The 12,956-nt window shown below is 45.3% G+C and overlaps 2 protein-coding genes across 2 annotated transcripts in view; both read left to right on the plus strand.

Annotated features, from left to right (window-relative positions):
* Window positions 1–15: 15 nt before the first annotated feature.
* Window positions 16–3,763, plus strand: FCF1 (FCF1 rRNA-processing protein; the record flags this gene model as incomplete). The annotated part of the gene is made up of 7 exons (XM_079537824.1): window positions 16–77; window positions 205–279; window positions 392–540; window positions 978–1,050; window positions 1,946–2,033; window positions 2,452–2,546; window positions 3,715–3,763. Exons 1-7 carry the CDS (start codon window positions 43–45, stop codon window positions 3,761–3,763), a joined length of 564 nt encoding a protein of 187 aa, XP_079393950.1. The 5' UTR covers window positions 16–42.
* Window positions 3,764–6,477: 2,714 nt separating this feature from the next.
* Window positions 6,478–12,956, plus strand: part of YLPM1 (YLP motif containing 1) — a gene marked incomplete at both ends in the record, with an annotated part of 32,667 nt that continues 26,188 nt past the window's right edge. The window contains 3 exons of the mRNA XM_079537216.1: window positions 6,478–7,446; window positions 11,060–11,305; window positions 12,189–12,383. Coding sequence (XP_079393342.1) covers window positions 6,478–7,446; window positions 11,060–11,305; window positions 12,189–12,383 — 1,410 coding nt within the window. The remainder of the gene's footprint in view (window positions 7,447–11,059; window positions 11,306–12,188; window positions 12,384–12,956) is intronic.

Consider the following 12,956-nt stretch of genomic DNA (forward strand, 5'->3'; position numbering starts at 1 on the left):
TCCTTATAGGGAAAGCAAAAGAAGGCGCGGAAGTATGCGGTGATGAAGCGCATGATCAGCCTGCGTGACCAGCGCATGTGAGTGTAGCCCACTGCTAGGCCGTCTCAGGCGTCGCCCCGCAGCTTAGCGGCCCGTTCGGCGGCGCGGGGGTCCCATTGAGGCTCGCTGCTGCCCCGCTCCAGCGGTGCGCGTTCTTTCTTGCAGAAATGAGAAAGAACGGGCCAAGGCCTCCGCCAAAAAGAAGAAGGAGGATCCGAGCGCCATCAAGGAGCGGGAGGTGTAAGTGCCGCAGTGCGGGCCTCCTGGAGGGTGTCGGCCTCGTACCCCTCCTTCGTTGTAGGATTTGGTGTCATGTCAATCGCAGTTAATCGATTTGTATTCTTCCCTCCAGCCCCCAGCATCCCTCGTGTTTGTTCTTCCAGTACAACACGCAGCTGGGGCCTCCTTACCACATCTTAGTGGATACCAACTTCATCAACTTCTCCATCAAGGCTAAGCTGGACCTTGTGCAGTCTATGATGGACTGCCTCTATGCCAAGTGTGAGTGTCTGCCTCACTTTCAGATTCCAGGTTACATAGTGCCATGATGTGTCTATGAACCACCTATTTGGCCTCACCACGTTAACTGAGGGTAACAGAAATATTTAATAAAATATGTACTATAATCACAGAGCTTGTTGCGGATGGCCTGTGGTAGCCCTGAGACTTTGTTTTCTGACAGTCAGTGGTTTTAAATACTAATACTAAGGTAAAGCAGTGGTATTTTAAAAATCTAAAATTATTATGGATTTGTCCAATTGCTGCTCAGTGGCTTTACATTTCATCACTTTGTATCTTTAGCAGATTTTAGAAATTTAGAACTGCCAACAGTGGGTTACAGAGCTCATGACAACTTTCTGAGCTGTGCTGTTGAGATCTGTGCAGAAATACAGTTTTGTTCTAATACAGGCTTCTAATGCTGTCATTTTTGCATGTAGGTATTCCATGTATCACAGATTGTGTAATGGCTGAAATTGAGAAGTTAGGACAGAGGTATCGCGTGGCATTAAGGTATGTGCACACTATTCCTCTCTGCTTCTAGAACTTTGTATTTTAATTCAAAGGAGACAGACAAGAAGAAATGAAATAAATTTGCTATGATGGTGCTCTTGTACAAATGGATTGTAGGTCTTGAACTTGATTTTATTTCTCTGGCTTTCTGAGTTCAGTTTTAGATCACTTTGAAAACTTATATACTAGGTATAAATATCCAGCTATAATTTTTTTTTTTTTTCCCCTCAGACCTTCTAAATAACATTTTCTTCTTTTTCTCTAAATATTTAATCGTAAAAAATTATAAAAAGAAATAAAAAAATGACTCGGGTCTTTTGGAACCTTTCACTTATGCCTCATATTTTTCCTCTTGCAGTAGGTAGCATGTACTGGTAATGTAGAGCTGTGTCATTGTGTGATATCTACAAAACAAGTCCAGGATGGCTTGTGCTCTCAAGGTTTACTGTTCAGTTGTATTGTTTTTTAATTTGAGCTGTTGAGTTGTAAAATATATGAGTGCAGCCCTTAAACGTCTTTGAAGTTCCCCTTCAGAGGGGAAGTGAAGTGTTCCTGTATGAAAAGATACAAGGTACAAAGGATCAGCAGTAAGATCTAGAATTTCTCCTAGTGTTTGAGTTATTTCAAATGATTTTTCTCTGTTAGGCAAGAACTTAACATTACAGAGAGTTTGGAAACCGGTTTAAAAGAACTAAGAAATATTTAGGCAGATTGTATTATTTGTTTGCTCATCAATTCAAGTTAGTGGAATGTACCATTGGCTCCGTGGCTTAAGCCCTTGTTTAGAGGATAATATGCTGCATATCATAGAAAAGAGGGTCTGTGTTCCACCATACTATATTACCATACATTTCTGGTCTGACTGCTGTGATGCTGCACATATGTATCCCCACAGAATTGCCAAGGACCCTCGGTTTGAACGTTTGCCATGTATGCACAAAGGAACCTATGCAGATGACTGTTTGGTACAGAGAGTCACTCAGGTATTTACCCACACTATGCTAACACACTAAAAATTCCTGAACCCTGCTAGTTACTCATGATTTAAGTTTCCAGCAAAGTACCTGTAAAATCTCATAAGGAGATATTTTCAGTACTTAGCACAAGTTTATTTGGAGGGGAGGATGTAATCTCCCCTAAGCATTCTTGTGGAAGATAGCATCAAGAAGCATCTTGAATGGGAAAGCTGTCATCTGTAAAAACTGCGCAGTGTTTGAATGTTTCTTGGAGTCTGTTTTGATTAGCAGAATTATATTATTAATCTGTTATGGAATTCTCTACAAGTCCTAGGAGTGCTTTACTATTGACAGGTAGCCCTCTCCTGTTAAACGAGCTAATTGAATTGAGGCTTTTGCTTGCCTTTAGCACCAGTGTTGACTCAGGCTTGCCTCTCTTTTTCAGCACAAATGTTATATTGTAGCCACAGTGGATAAAGAGCTCAAGCGGAGAATACGAAAGATTCCAGGAGTGCCCATAATGTATATTTCCAGGCACAGGTAAGGGACTTCTGACAGAAAGGAATGCTGCCAGGCAGAATCATTGTCTGGCATGGACTCTATTCCAGTGTACTTCTCTCCTGCAATGTCTATAGTGCAGACTGTAGTAAAGGGCCTTGTGTTCGCACAAAAGTGAAAGCATAGCTGCTGCTGGGATAGAGACTTGTTGTAGACCTCCTTTTATTGCAGTCCACTTATTTGCTACCTGGAAGACCTCTTTCCTTGAGACCGGTGTTTCCATAGATACATCTTGCATAAGCAGTAGGAGGACTATGGGGCAGATGTATTCTACAGATTCTTGAGAAAAACTTCCTGTTCCATGTTCTATTTGAAATTTTTTTATATCCTCAGCTAAGAAACTGAATTTGCTTCTTAGCTAAAAGCTGAAGCAACTTGGAAGGATGCAGCAGTTTCAAAGCAATGAATCTGTACAGTAAGGCTTGTGAGATATTGTAACAACACTGGTTTGAGTTTGTTTCCCATTCCTTCTAAAGCATTCATCATATCCAGTGTTTTAGTATTTGTTCTGCATTATGTACAATTTAGGTTCTATGCAAGACAGAAGTTCTATGTCAAATCCTTTCAAAGTGTGGTACATAATTTTGGTAGCATGGTAAAGAAATAAAAACGTGGAGAGAAAAGGGTCAAAGTCTTCAGATGGGATGGGAAGGATGCTGGGAGGCAGGTATGCTACCGGTGGAAACTGAGTGTACTAAAATGCAGACAGAAGCATGTCAGAAATGAGGAAGCTAATTGCTGTAAATACATGGTTTTAATTGACCTGCAAGTAGAAGATGGCATAGAATATTTTCCCTCCAAACATCTTCAGCCTTACTCATTTTGCCCATGTGTCACAAGTTGAATGGACAGGATTTTATTCTCCAGAGTGGTTCTGCTCCTAAATCCTAGATTAGTTCTTAGAAAAACATTTTTTTTTCTTCTTTGGGGTTAAGGATTTCTTGACACTCAAACTCTGCAGGATAGAGGTAACTTTATAAAGTCTTTTTAGTTTTCTCCGAGGTAATATTTTTCTCCCTGAGGTTCTGAGCTGCAGATAGAAATGCAGCAAAGCTGTTTTATGTTCAGTCTTCCTATAAGCGTGTTGCTGCACTAAGAGGGGAACAACATAGAGTAGGTTGTCTGAATAGGTTTTCCCTTTCTTTTGCAGATACAATATTGAGAGGATGCCAGATGATTATGGAGCTCCTCGGTTCTAACTTGTCCAGCCAAGCCATGAATGCCAAGGCCCTGAGCCAGCATAAAGCTCCTTCTTGTTCCAAGCCCTCCTGCTTTCCTCTTTGCTGGAACTCTGTTTGTAGGATATCGGACTGACTTCATAGTCTTGATCTCCTAGGAAAAAAAAACAACAACTTTGTGAAAGAGTCTGTTTTACTCATCTTTTTTCCGACTGCACCTGATAATCCATAGCTTGGAGAAGGATATCAGAAGAAGAGAACTCTATGTTCAAGAATGTGCCAGACTCCCTCTTTGTTCTCACATGGTGATGGGTTTCACCATTCTGAATTAACTACTGGTGATATTCCAACTATGACTGAGAGTGGGACCACAGAGGTATTAGAAGGTTCTTATCTCTGCATCTGCAGCAGGATGAGTATTCCTTTGGTGAACTCCTTTGCATCTACTCCAAAAAGAAATTGGAATCTGAATGCTGGGGGAAAGCCAGCAAGTCTGCATCAATAGACTGCCTTCTCTGGAGCCATGGTCTGGTAGATTTTAATTGAGAGTCAATGGGCTTTTATTCAACTGTATCTCAATACAGTGAATGAAAACAAGTTGTGTCCTGCTCATGTTCCCTAACTCAGTTCATCCTTGTACGTTGAACAGATTTTCCCTTGTTTTTGTAGGTGCTCAGTGCATATTTAATATCTCTTCTTACCAGTGCACCTTGTATTTAAGATATGATGGTATCATCTCACAGTTTGTCCACTAGGTCAGCCAGCAGTCCAGCCTTTTTGCTTAAATGCAGAGATGTTGGCGTTGTTGGGTCTGAGATAGACCTCTCTCTTTTGTGTGATAAAAGTCTTTTGCTTTTAAGTCTCATGTAATGGAAGAAGAATGTACTACTGTTTACAGGAAAGTGTCAAACTGAAAGGTATTAGATTGGTCTGGGACCAGAGTAGGTGGGGAGAAATCAGAGCAAATGTCACAGAGATCTGCAGTGTTGGCAGTAACGTGAGGAGGAAGTAGTCAGAAGAGTGAGGGGGAAAAAAAATGGTTAAGCACATGGAGAAAAGCAGTGGAAAAAATAATTCTGAGATGCGTTGCTTCTGTCTTCATGAAGGTGCATTCTCATATCTTCTCCATTAGGCTTTTATTTTTAGTTTGCTCTTCTGATCTCTTTTCCTCTGTGGTGGTGAGAACTGTTTTAGGACAGAGATAGGAGAGAAACTGAGAGTCGCTGAGTCCCACATGCTGTAGCATTGCTCCTGGCCAAAATATTGGAGTTGTGGTACAGAGAAGAGGGGGAAAACTTATACTCCTGGTATAACTAAGAAAAAGACTAAACTTCAATAGAGCTTGTATCTTGCAATACCCTACGCTAGTGCAGTCTTCAGTGTATGGCTGAAGTCATATCCCTAAAGGCAGGCAGCACACAGTGAAGGTAGTAGCTCTCCTCTGCTAATAATTTCTTGTCCTTGGGAAATGCCCCAACAAGCTAATAACCTTAATGCTAGCACCTGCCTTTACAGATGTTGCAGGAAACTTTGGGAACACGTCAGACTTGCTCTCTTTGCTTGCTGTGAGCTCACCTACTAATCTTATCCCTGGAATAATACCATACTGACACTTCTCCACCTCCAGACAAAAAGAAGGTAACCAACCAGCCTGAATTTTGACACTTTTAAATTCTACATTTCAAAAATAGTTTCCTTCATTTTCTTCTCTCAGTTGAAGTCACTTTTTTTTTTTTTTAACCCAAAACTATTGCCATGAACACTTAAAGGCCACACCTTCTCAAACAACAACTGAGAAATAGCTGTAGGATTTGATCTGTTTATTTGGTTTTCAGAATAATCCTAGTTCTAAAAGACTTCTTCAGGTACAAAGTTATCCAGAATTTTCCCTATGCAGATAACTTGAGATAACCTAGACTGAAGGAGTCTGGAGGAGAAATAGACTGTTGCTCATGGTTAATACCTGACAGAAGTCTCTTAGGTGCTGAAGAAGTCAAAGGCACAGCAACCTGATGAACTTGGGGGATGTCTTGACGGCTGGCAGAATGCTTAAAATTGCCAGACAAAATGAAAGGATATAAAATAACAGAGCTGTGTGTGCATATTAGGGTGATCTTCCCAGAGAGTTGTCTCATAACTGAGTTCAAACTTCGCTGGAAGCTTTTCTCATAGCTTCACAGCTGCACGATGTGTCATTTGAACGCGAAGCCCAGCTTTTCCAGCTAAGAGGACAAAGCTTTTTCCTGACCTTCCTCCTGCCTGCAAGGCTTTGGATTTCTCAACTGTTCTTTCCTATAGGGCGGAGGTGTTCAGTTCTCCAGCCAACTAGAGGTGGAACATCAGAACAGTTGTTCGAGTTTCACGGACTTGGACTCCGCTGCCAGTGGAACCCGGCGCTGCCCGGCCGCACATAATGGAGCCCGGCTCGGCCCCGCCGCTCTCGTCTTCCGCCCCGGCCGTGCCAATTAGGGGCGGGCGGAAGAGCGGGCGCGGCGCTCTGCTCTCGCTTCCTTCCCTCTCTACGTGCCCCGCCGGCGGCACGGCGCCCTCCCGTAGTCACGTGGCCTCCCGCCGGGAAGCGCCTCCCGACGCTCTAGCTCCACTCTCGCGCCGCTCTATTGCCCGAGAGGGCGGAGCGCCGCCCCGCGCAGGCGCCGTGGGCCGTCCGCGCCGCCGCCGCCGCGGCCTGTGGAAGCGCCGCGCTCTGCTCCGCGCCGGCCGCCCGCGGCGCCGCCATGTACCCGGCCTGGGGCCTTTACGGGGCGGCGGGGCACTACCCGCCGCCGCCCACCTCCATCCCGCCGCCGCCGCTGCCCATTCCTCCGCCCAGCGTGCCGCCGCCCGCCGTGCCGCCGATGCCGCTGCCCAGCTACCCGCCGCCGGGCCCCGCGCCCGCCGCCGCTGCGCCGCCGCCTCCCGGCGGCACCTCGGGCTTCCTCAGCCTGCAGGAGCAGCACCTGGCGCAGCTGCAGCAGCTACAGCAGATGCACCAGAAGCAGCTGCAGTCCGTGCTGCTGGGGCCGCCGCCGCCGCCGGGGCCGCCCCCCCCGGGGCTGCCGCCGCCGCCGCTGCCTGGCTCCTTCCCGGACTGGCAGCAGCCGCCGCCCACCGTGCCGCCGCCGCCGGTGCGCAGCTACCAGAAGCAGTTCTCCCACCGCGAGCCGCCCCCCGCCGCCCGCAAGCCGCCCCCCGCCGCCGCTTCCCGGGAGCGCGACGGCGCGGAGCCGCCCGCCGGGCACGGAGAGTGGGGAGAGCCCGCTCCTTCCGAGCCCGTGCCCATGGACATGGAGCTGTCGTCGCCGCCGCAATCCCCGCAGCCCGCCGCGCAGCCCTACCTGCCCGCGCAGCCCTACCTGCCGCCGCCCGCCTCCTCCCCACCGCCCCAGCCCTACCTGCCCCGCCCGCAGGCCTCGCAGCCGCCGCCCGCCTTCTCCGAGCCGCCCCCCTCCTACCTGGAGCCCCCCCCGGGCGGCGCCGCGCCGCCCTTCCTGCCGCCCCCCGCGCAGCCCTACCTGCCCCCCCCGCAGCCCTACCTGCTGCCTGCGCAGGCCTCTCCCTCACAGTCCGCTCCGCCCGGGCCCGCCGCCAAAGCCGCCCAGCCCCGCTTCACCCCCCCGCCCGCCGCCCTGCCCGAGGGAGGCTCGGAGGGAGGCACGGAGCAGCGCGGCACCCCGCAGCCCGACCCGGCTACGATGACGCCCCAGGTAAGGGTTCCGTCCGGCTCCCGCAGGTTGCGGTGGTATCGTGTGCACCCGTGGCGTGCATCGTGTGGTTCCTTCAGTTGGTTTTCCGTCGGGGACCATATGTCAGCCGGTCTGTCTGGTCAGCGTGGAGCTGTGGCTGATCCTACCGGCTGTGGGTAAAGCTTCACGAGTCTGCCTGCTGTGGTACCCCGTTCTCTTTGACTTTCTGGAAATACGCTTTCCGCCACATGGGTTCGATCTTCTGCTGTAAGATGATACAGAGCTTCTTAGGGAATACCCTGAAATAATAGTTCTCACACATGATTCTTACAGTTAACTGTGCACTTTTACGTGTGTACTAGGGCTGAAATGACTGCATAATGTTAGTCCAAGTGTGAGTACATCAGTGCAGCTCTGTATGCGTGAATTTGGGCACAGTGCCCTTGGTGAAGTGTGGACAGAGGTGTGCGGAGCCCCCAGCTGTGTGTGCTGCACCCTTGGCCTCGCTGGGGCTTTTGCAGCCCTTTGGGGTCAGCTCATGTAGTTCCAGCTGCAAGAACAAAGTATAAATACTCTTAAGAGTGAATGGATTTTATTTAAGCTTGAAATACGCAGGTTCAGTTGTTCTTTGGATTCTGATCTGAAGAAAATTTGTAGAAATTTTGTATCAGACTGAAGTCACTGAGATTAACTTTGTTAGTTCTTGGGACATCTTTAATTTGTATCCATTAGACTTCCATACCTGCACAGAAATAGCAATGGAAATGTATCCTTTTTACATTTGTACCATATAATGAATCACTGCTCAGCAGCGGAGTGCTTTTAGTTTGCAAATGTGATGTTATGAAGACTTCGGACAGTACTAGTTAATCTCTTACAGGGATACCAATGGGGCTCATATTTAGTACCAAAATCTTGACAAGTCAGATGTTGAAAGTGAATAGTATTGAAGGTGCTGCTGAATTCTTGAATTGTTAAACTTCAGATCGAGCAGTGAAGTAATTTGTCCCCCCACTGTGTAGCCAGAAGTGTCATAAGTGATAGGAGGAGAGAAAACCAGATTACTGAGAATTTTGGGTCTTTGTCAGAGTGACTTTACAGCCGTTGTAGCATGCAGAGAACTGGGTGCATTGAAATCTCTCAGTGGTGCAGGCTTGCGTTCCTCAGAACCGTGCTTCTGGTGGTGTGTGTTCTGGTCACATCTGTTGTGGTGCTGATTTCAGCCTCTGTGTAATGCAATAGGCATAGTCTCTTGGTCAGCCAAAGGTGGAGTAAGTGCTCAAATGACTGAATGTACTGTCAGGACTCTTCTGCGTTACATCAGTGCTTCTGTTTTGTTCAGGAGCTGCGGAAACTCGTGTTTTCACTTTTTTCTCACTTCTCTGTTAGAGCCTGCAGGGCATGTATTACTGACTTCATCTGCTGTGAAAACTATGAGACAGGATACATTGCTGTGTATGAATGTCCTTGTGTGAATCACTGGTCATACTGTGATTTTCACCCCTTATCCAATTGTTTGAGGAGGATCTCTTGGGTCTCTGGGTGAACAGAATTCTGTGACGGTGGCTCAGTGGTCATTCCTCCAGAGGCACAGCATCCAACACCTTTGTTCTAAGTCACCTTATGATGCTGTTTGAGAGGGATAAATGTAAACATCTTTTGTATAGCTGCATTGTGTGCTCCTCCCTCATGCTTACTAACTTACTAACCTCATCTCTCCAAGTTGCAGCCTTTACAGAAGTATTTTTAAAAAACACATTGGTATGTTTGTGTCTGCTAGGCTTTTGACAGTGGAAACCCACAGTCCCTTTCTGAGTGTCAGGTGGGCTCTCAGGGGAAGCTCGTGCTTCTCTTAAACCTGTTTAAAGACAAATTGCATAGTTCAATTTTGAGAAATCCCATCAGACAATGCCTACCACCGTTGTTACCATGCTTTTTCTATTAGTTCCTTGCATCCCTGTCTTTCGGATTCTTTTTGGTTTGTGAGGAGGCTTTTTACAGATTGCTGTTCTCATCAGTGTATGCTTGGATGGAAAGGGAGAACAGCAGACATGAAAGCTGCAGGGCAGTCACAGTTTTTCAAAAGTGGTGGAACTGACATGAGAACATAAGAATGGTTGCGCTGAGTCAGACTAAAAGTACAGTGTTTTATTATTCTGACTTTAACAGTGACTAAAAGGAGATGCTAAGAGAAGAATTCGCAAATAAGTGAATAGTGATGCTTCTCTAAAATACAGGAGCTGCCTTGCCGTGACTGGTGTCTTTATCTGTAAAATCTGGAGACTTTTCTTGTTGGAGCTTATGTGGTTGTGCCTTGACGCCATGGCAGTTCATTGCTTGCAGTTCTCTGGCAGGGACTTGCATAGCTCAGGGCTGTCAGGTAAAGAGCTGCCTCCCACCAGCTTTAAGTCTGTGTCCTGCTAGTCTGATTGATGCCTGGTATTTGTGTATTACAAGATGAAGTGAGCTAATGCTTCCCGCTTGGGTCTCTCTAATGTGCATGGTCCTGTAAGTGTTGAGATACTCCTCTTTAGTCTCTTATTCTTTACTTTAGTGGCATCTCACAGTGCTTTGAAGCTGCTGTCATGTACTGACAGTACTCTGATTGTAGCCTGAATTATTTAAAACTGAAAGCTGAGCCACATCTTAGATGGAGAATTCTTTAGATGGAGCCATATCTACTTTTTCAGCTGCTGAGTATTAATTGTAGAATCACAAAGTGGTCTGGATTGAAAGGGACTTTTAAATATCACCTTGAAACCTCCCTGCCATAAGCAGACATAAGAAACATCTTCCACCAGATCAGGCTACCCAGGGCCCTATCCAGCCTGGCCTACAACACCTTCAGGTCTCCAGGCAGCCTCTGCCAGGGCCTCACTACCCTCTGAGTAGACAATTCCCCCCTCATACCTAATCTAAATCCCCCCTTTTCTTGTTTAAAGCCATTCCCCCATGCCCTGTTGCTGCACACCTTGATGAAGAGTCCCTCTCCTGCTCTCTTGTAGGTCCCTTTTAGGTACTGGGAGTAATTCAGAGTAATCAGAAATCAGTTTCTAAGTATTCTTTGCTGGTTTTTGGGTTGTATTTTTTTTTCCTAACCCCTCTTTTATTCAAATATTTCCACCATGATTACTCTGCCATCATTTTCATACTACAGGTGTGTGTTCTCTGTTCATGCTCATCATCTTTTTGAACATTTTATCCTTTTTACTGCTCCCCTGCTTGTATTTGTTGTCCACCTTTTCTCCTTCGTTTTCCCTAAGTTAGTCTCTTAGTAAGTACACTCATTTGATAGGAATAAAAAGCATTAACATTAGCAAGCATGGTACCTACCACATGTCTCTACTACTTGGTCATTTTTCTGCTTTTTGTTTTTGTTTTCCTTAATTGAAATCTCTTTAGAGTGAGGAATAAATTCGTCAGTCTTCCATGCCTCACGTATCACTATCTGAGTTTTGATTAAATCTTTTTACTTTCATTGCAGTACTGCTGATAACGAAGTGAGTTTTCTCTCATATAAACATTTTTCTAGAATGTTTTTATTCTGCATGATCATTAATGACTATCATAAATTAAAATTCTTTGGTTTTTTTTCGCTGAAAGCCATTTGTCTTAGAAAATTTGTTTATTATAGGAACAGCAGCAATACTGGTACCAGCAGCACTTGCTTAGTCTACAGCAAAGAGCAAAAGCCCATGCTCAGGGACAGCAGCGAATGAAAGGCCCAGGAGTAGGGAAGGATTCATCTGAGCAGAGAGCAAAATCTGAAGAAGGGAAAATGAGTGCTTCAACTCCGCAGTCTGAACCTCCTCCGCTTAATGAATCCTTGCCTCCAGCATCTAAGGAAGATGAGTCTTCTCTTACATCCACTGAAACTCAGGTAGGCTTTGCAGAGGTGCCGCTCTGTGTGTTGTGCTAGATGGGACAAAACGCAGGAAATATTGTCATCAAATTCTCATATACTGTGTAATAAGAAATACAGTAAAACGATCTTTAAAGAACATGTAAGGCCACAGCAATAAATTAAAAAATACATCCCTCATATTTAGACTTGCATAGACACCCACACAAGCACCAAGCTTGACTCACTTGCACCTTCTCCAACACTGTCATCTTTGTCTATGAGAAACACGTTGTGACACAGAAGTGCAAAATGAAGTACTCTGTAAATGAGGAATGCTATACTTAAGACACTGTTTTCAGTGCTTCTCTTGCTGGTTGTCTGGTCTGGCTCTCTTTTTCTCTGTGCATAATAGTTTGTCTGGAAGCCAAGAACTTTGTACAGAGTATTTAGTATTTTGTCAGAGTGCTTAATGATAGTTTCTACGTAATGGACGGAGGTCATTATTTCAGTGTTTCAGCAGATTACTGTGGCATGGTAGGCTGCCCTACAGCATGTGCTCTGCTTTCACTTACGATATGCAGGTTTTCATCAAGCAGCAAAATTATGCACTTAAAATTATTTTGCTTCATCATGAAAATGCACAGTTGTCTCCCTGCATTTGCTGTGAGCAGCACAGAGCAGATCTGTGTTAATCTCTTACCTGTTAGTTTCTGTATGTATGAAAAACCTAATCCCCATCTGCTTAACCTTTAGATCAGACTACACAAGAATAGAGGAGATAAAAATCAGAACATTGGAATACAGAGCGATAAGATAATGAAAGCCGAGAGGATTCTTGTAAACTGAGTAGCAAACAAGTGTTTTTCTCTTCTGACAGAAACAGCCTTCCTTTATTTACAGTATTTGCCTGTTTCTCTAGCTTAATATTGATCCTCCTGATGACCCTGAGGAAGATTTGAGACTGCAGCAGTTGCAAGCAGCAGCAGCTCAATGGCAGCAGCATCCCCATCACCGAGTTGGATTTCAGTACCAGAGAATAATGCAGAAGCATGCCCAGCTGCAGCAGATAGTACAGCAGTATCAACAGATCATGCAGCAGCCTCCACATCTGCAGGTGAAACATTCAGGAGATGGTATTTGATATATTTTGTGAGTGACCTAACACTAACGGTCTGCTGAAAAAATGAGTAATTGAGTGATTTCTCATGGTCGGCTTATCTGTCTAATTACTTTTTCTGCATGGACAGAAGTCTGTATCTCTGTTTCCTATTATCACTCAACTTTAGAATGAAAAAAAGTAGCTTGAGAGGTGATGACAAATCTTTAATAGGATAGTGAAAATAAGAATTTACACTTTTAAGATTTTCAGGCATATCTGAGTGATACAGGAGCAGAGTTGAATACAATACAGACCTTACTCAGCTTCTGATATTTTCCTGATTTAGAAATCATGCAGGAGAAAGTGAGCAGGTGATTGTGTGAAGTAAATTGGTAGCTGCCCTATTTCATAATTTTGAAAAATGTGCAGTGATGAAGTAGAAGTCTTAATTACAAATTCGGATGATTATATCACTGTTGAAACCTTTAAGTTTTTAAGTAAACATTAATTGCTGTATTAGTTGAACCAGCTTTTTCTGAGTTGGAAGAGTTTGTACATTAAGCATTTATTTATAGCTTGGGCTGTCTG

Source organism: Tetrao urogallus (assembly GCF_951394365.1).
Source record: "Tetrao urogallus genome assembly, chromosome: 6".
Taxonomy (NCBI): Eukaryota; Metazoa; Chordata; class Aves; order Galliformes; family Phasianidae; genus Tetrao; species Tetrao urogallus.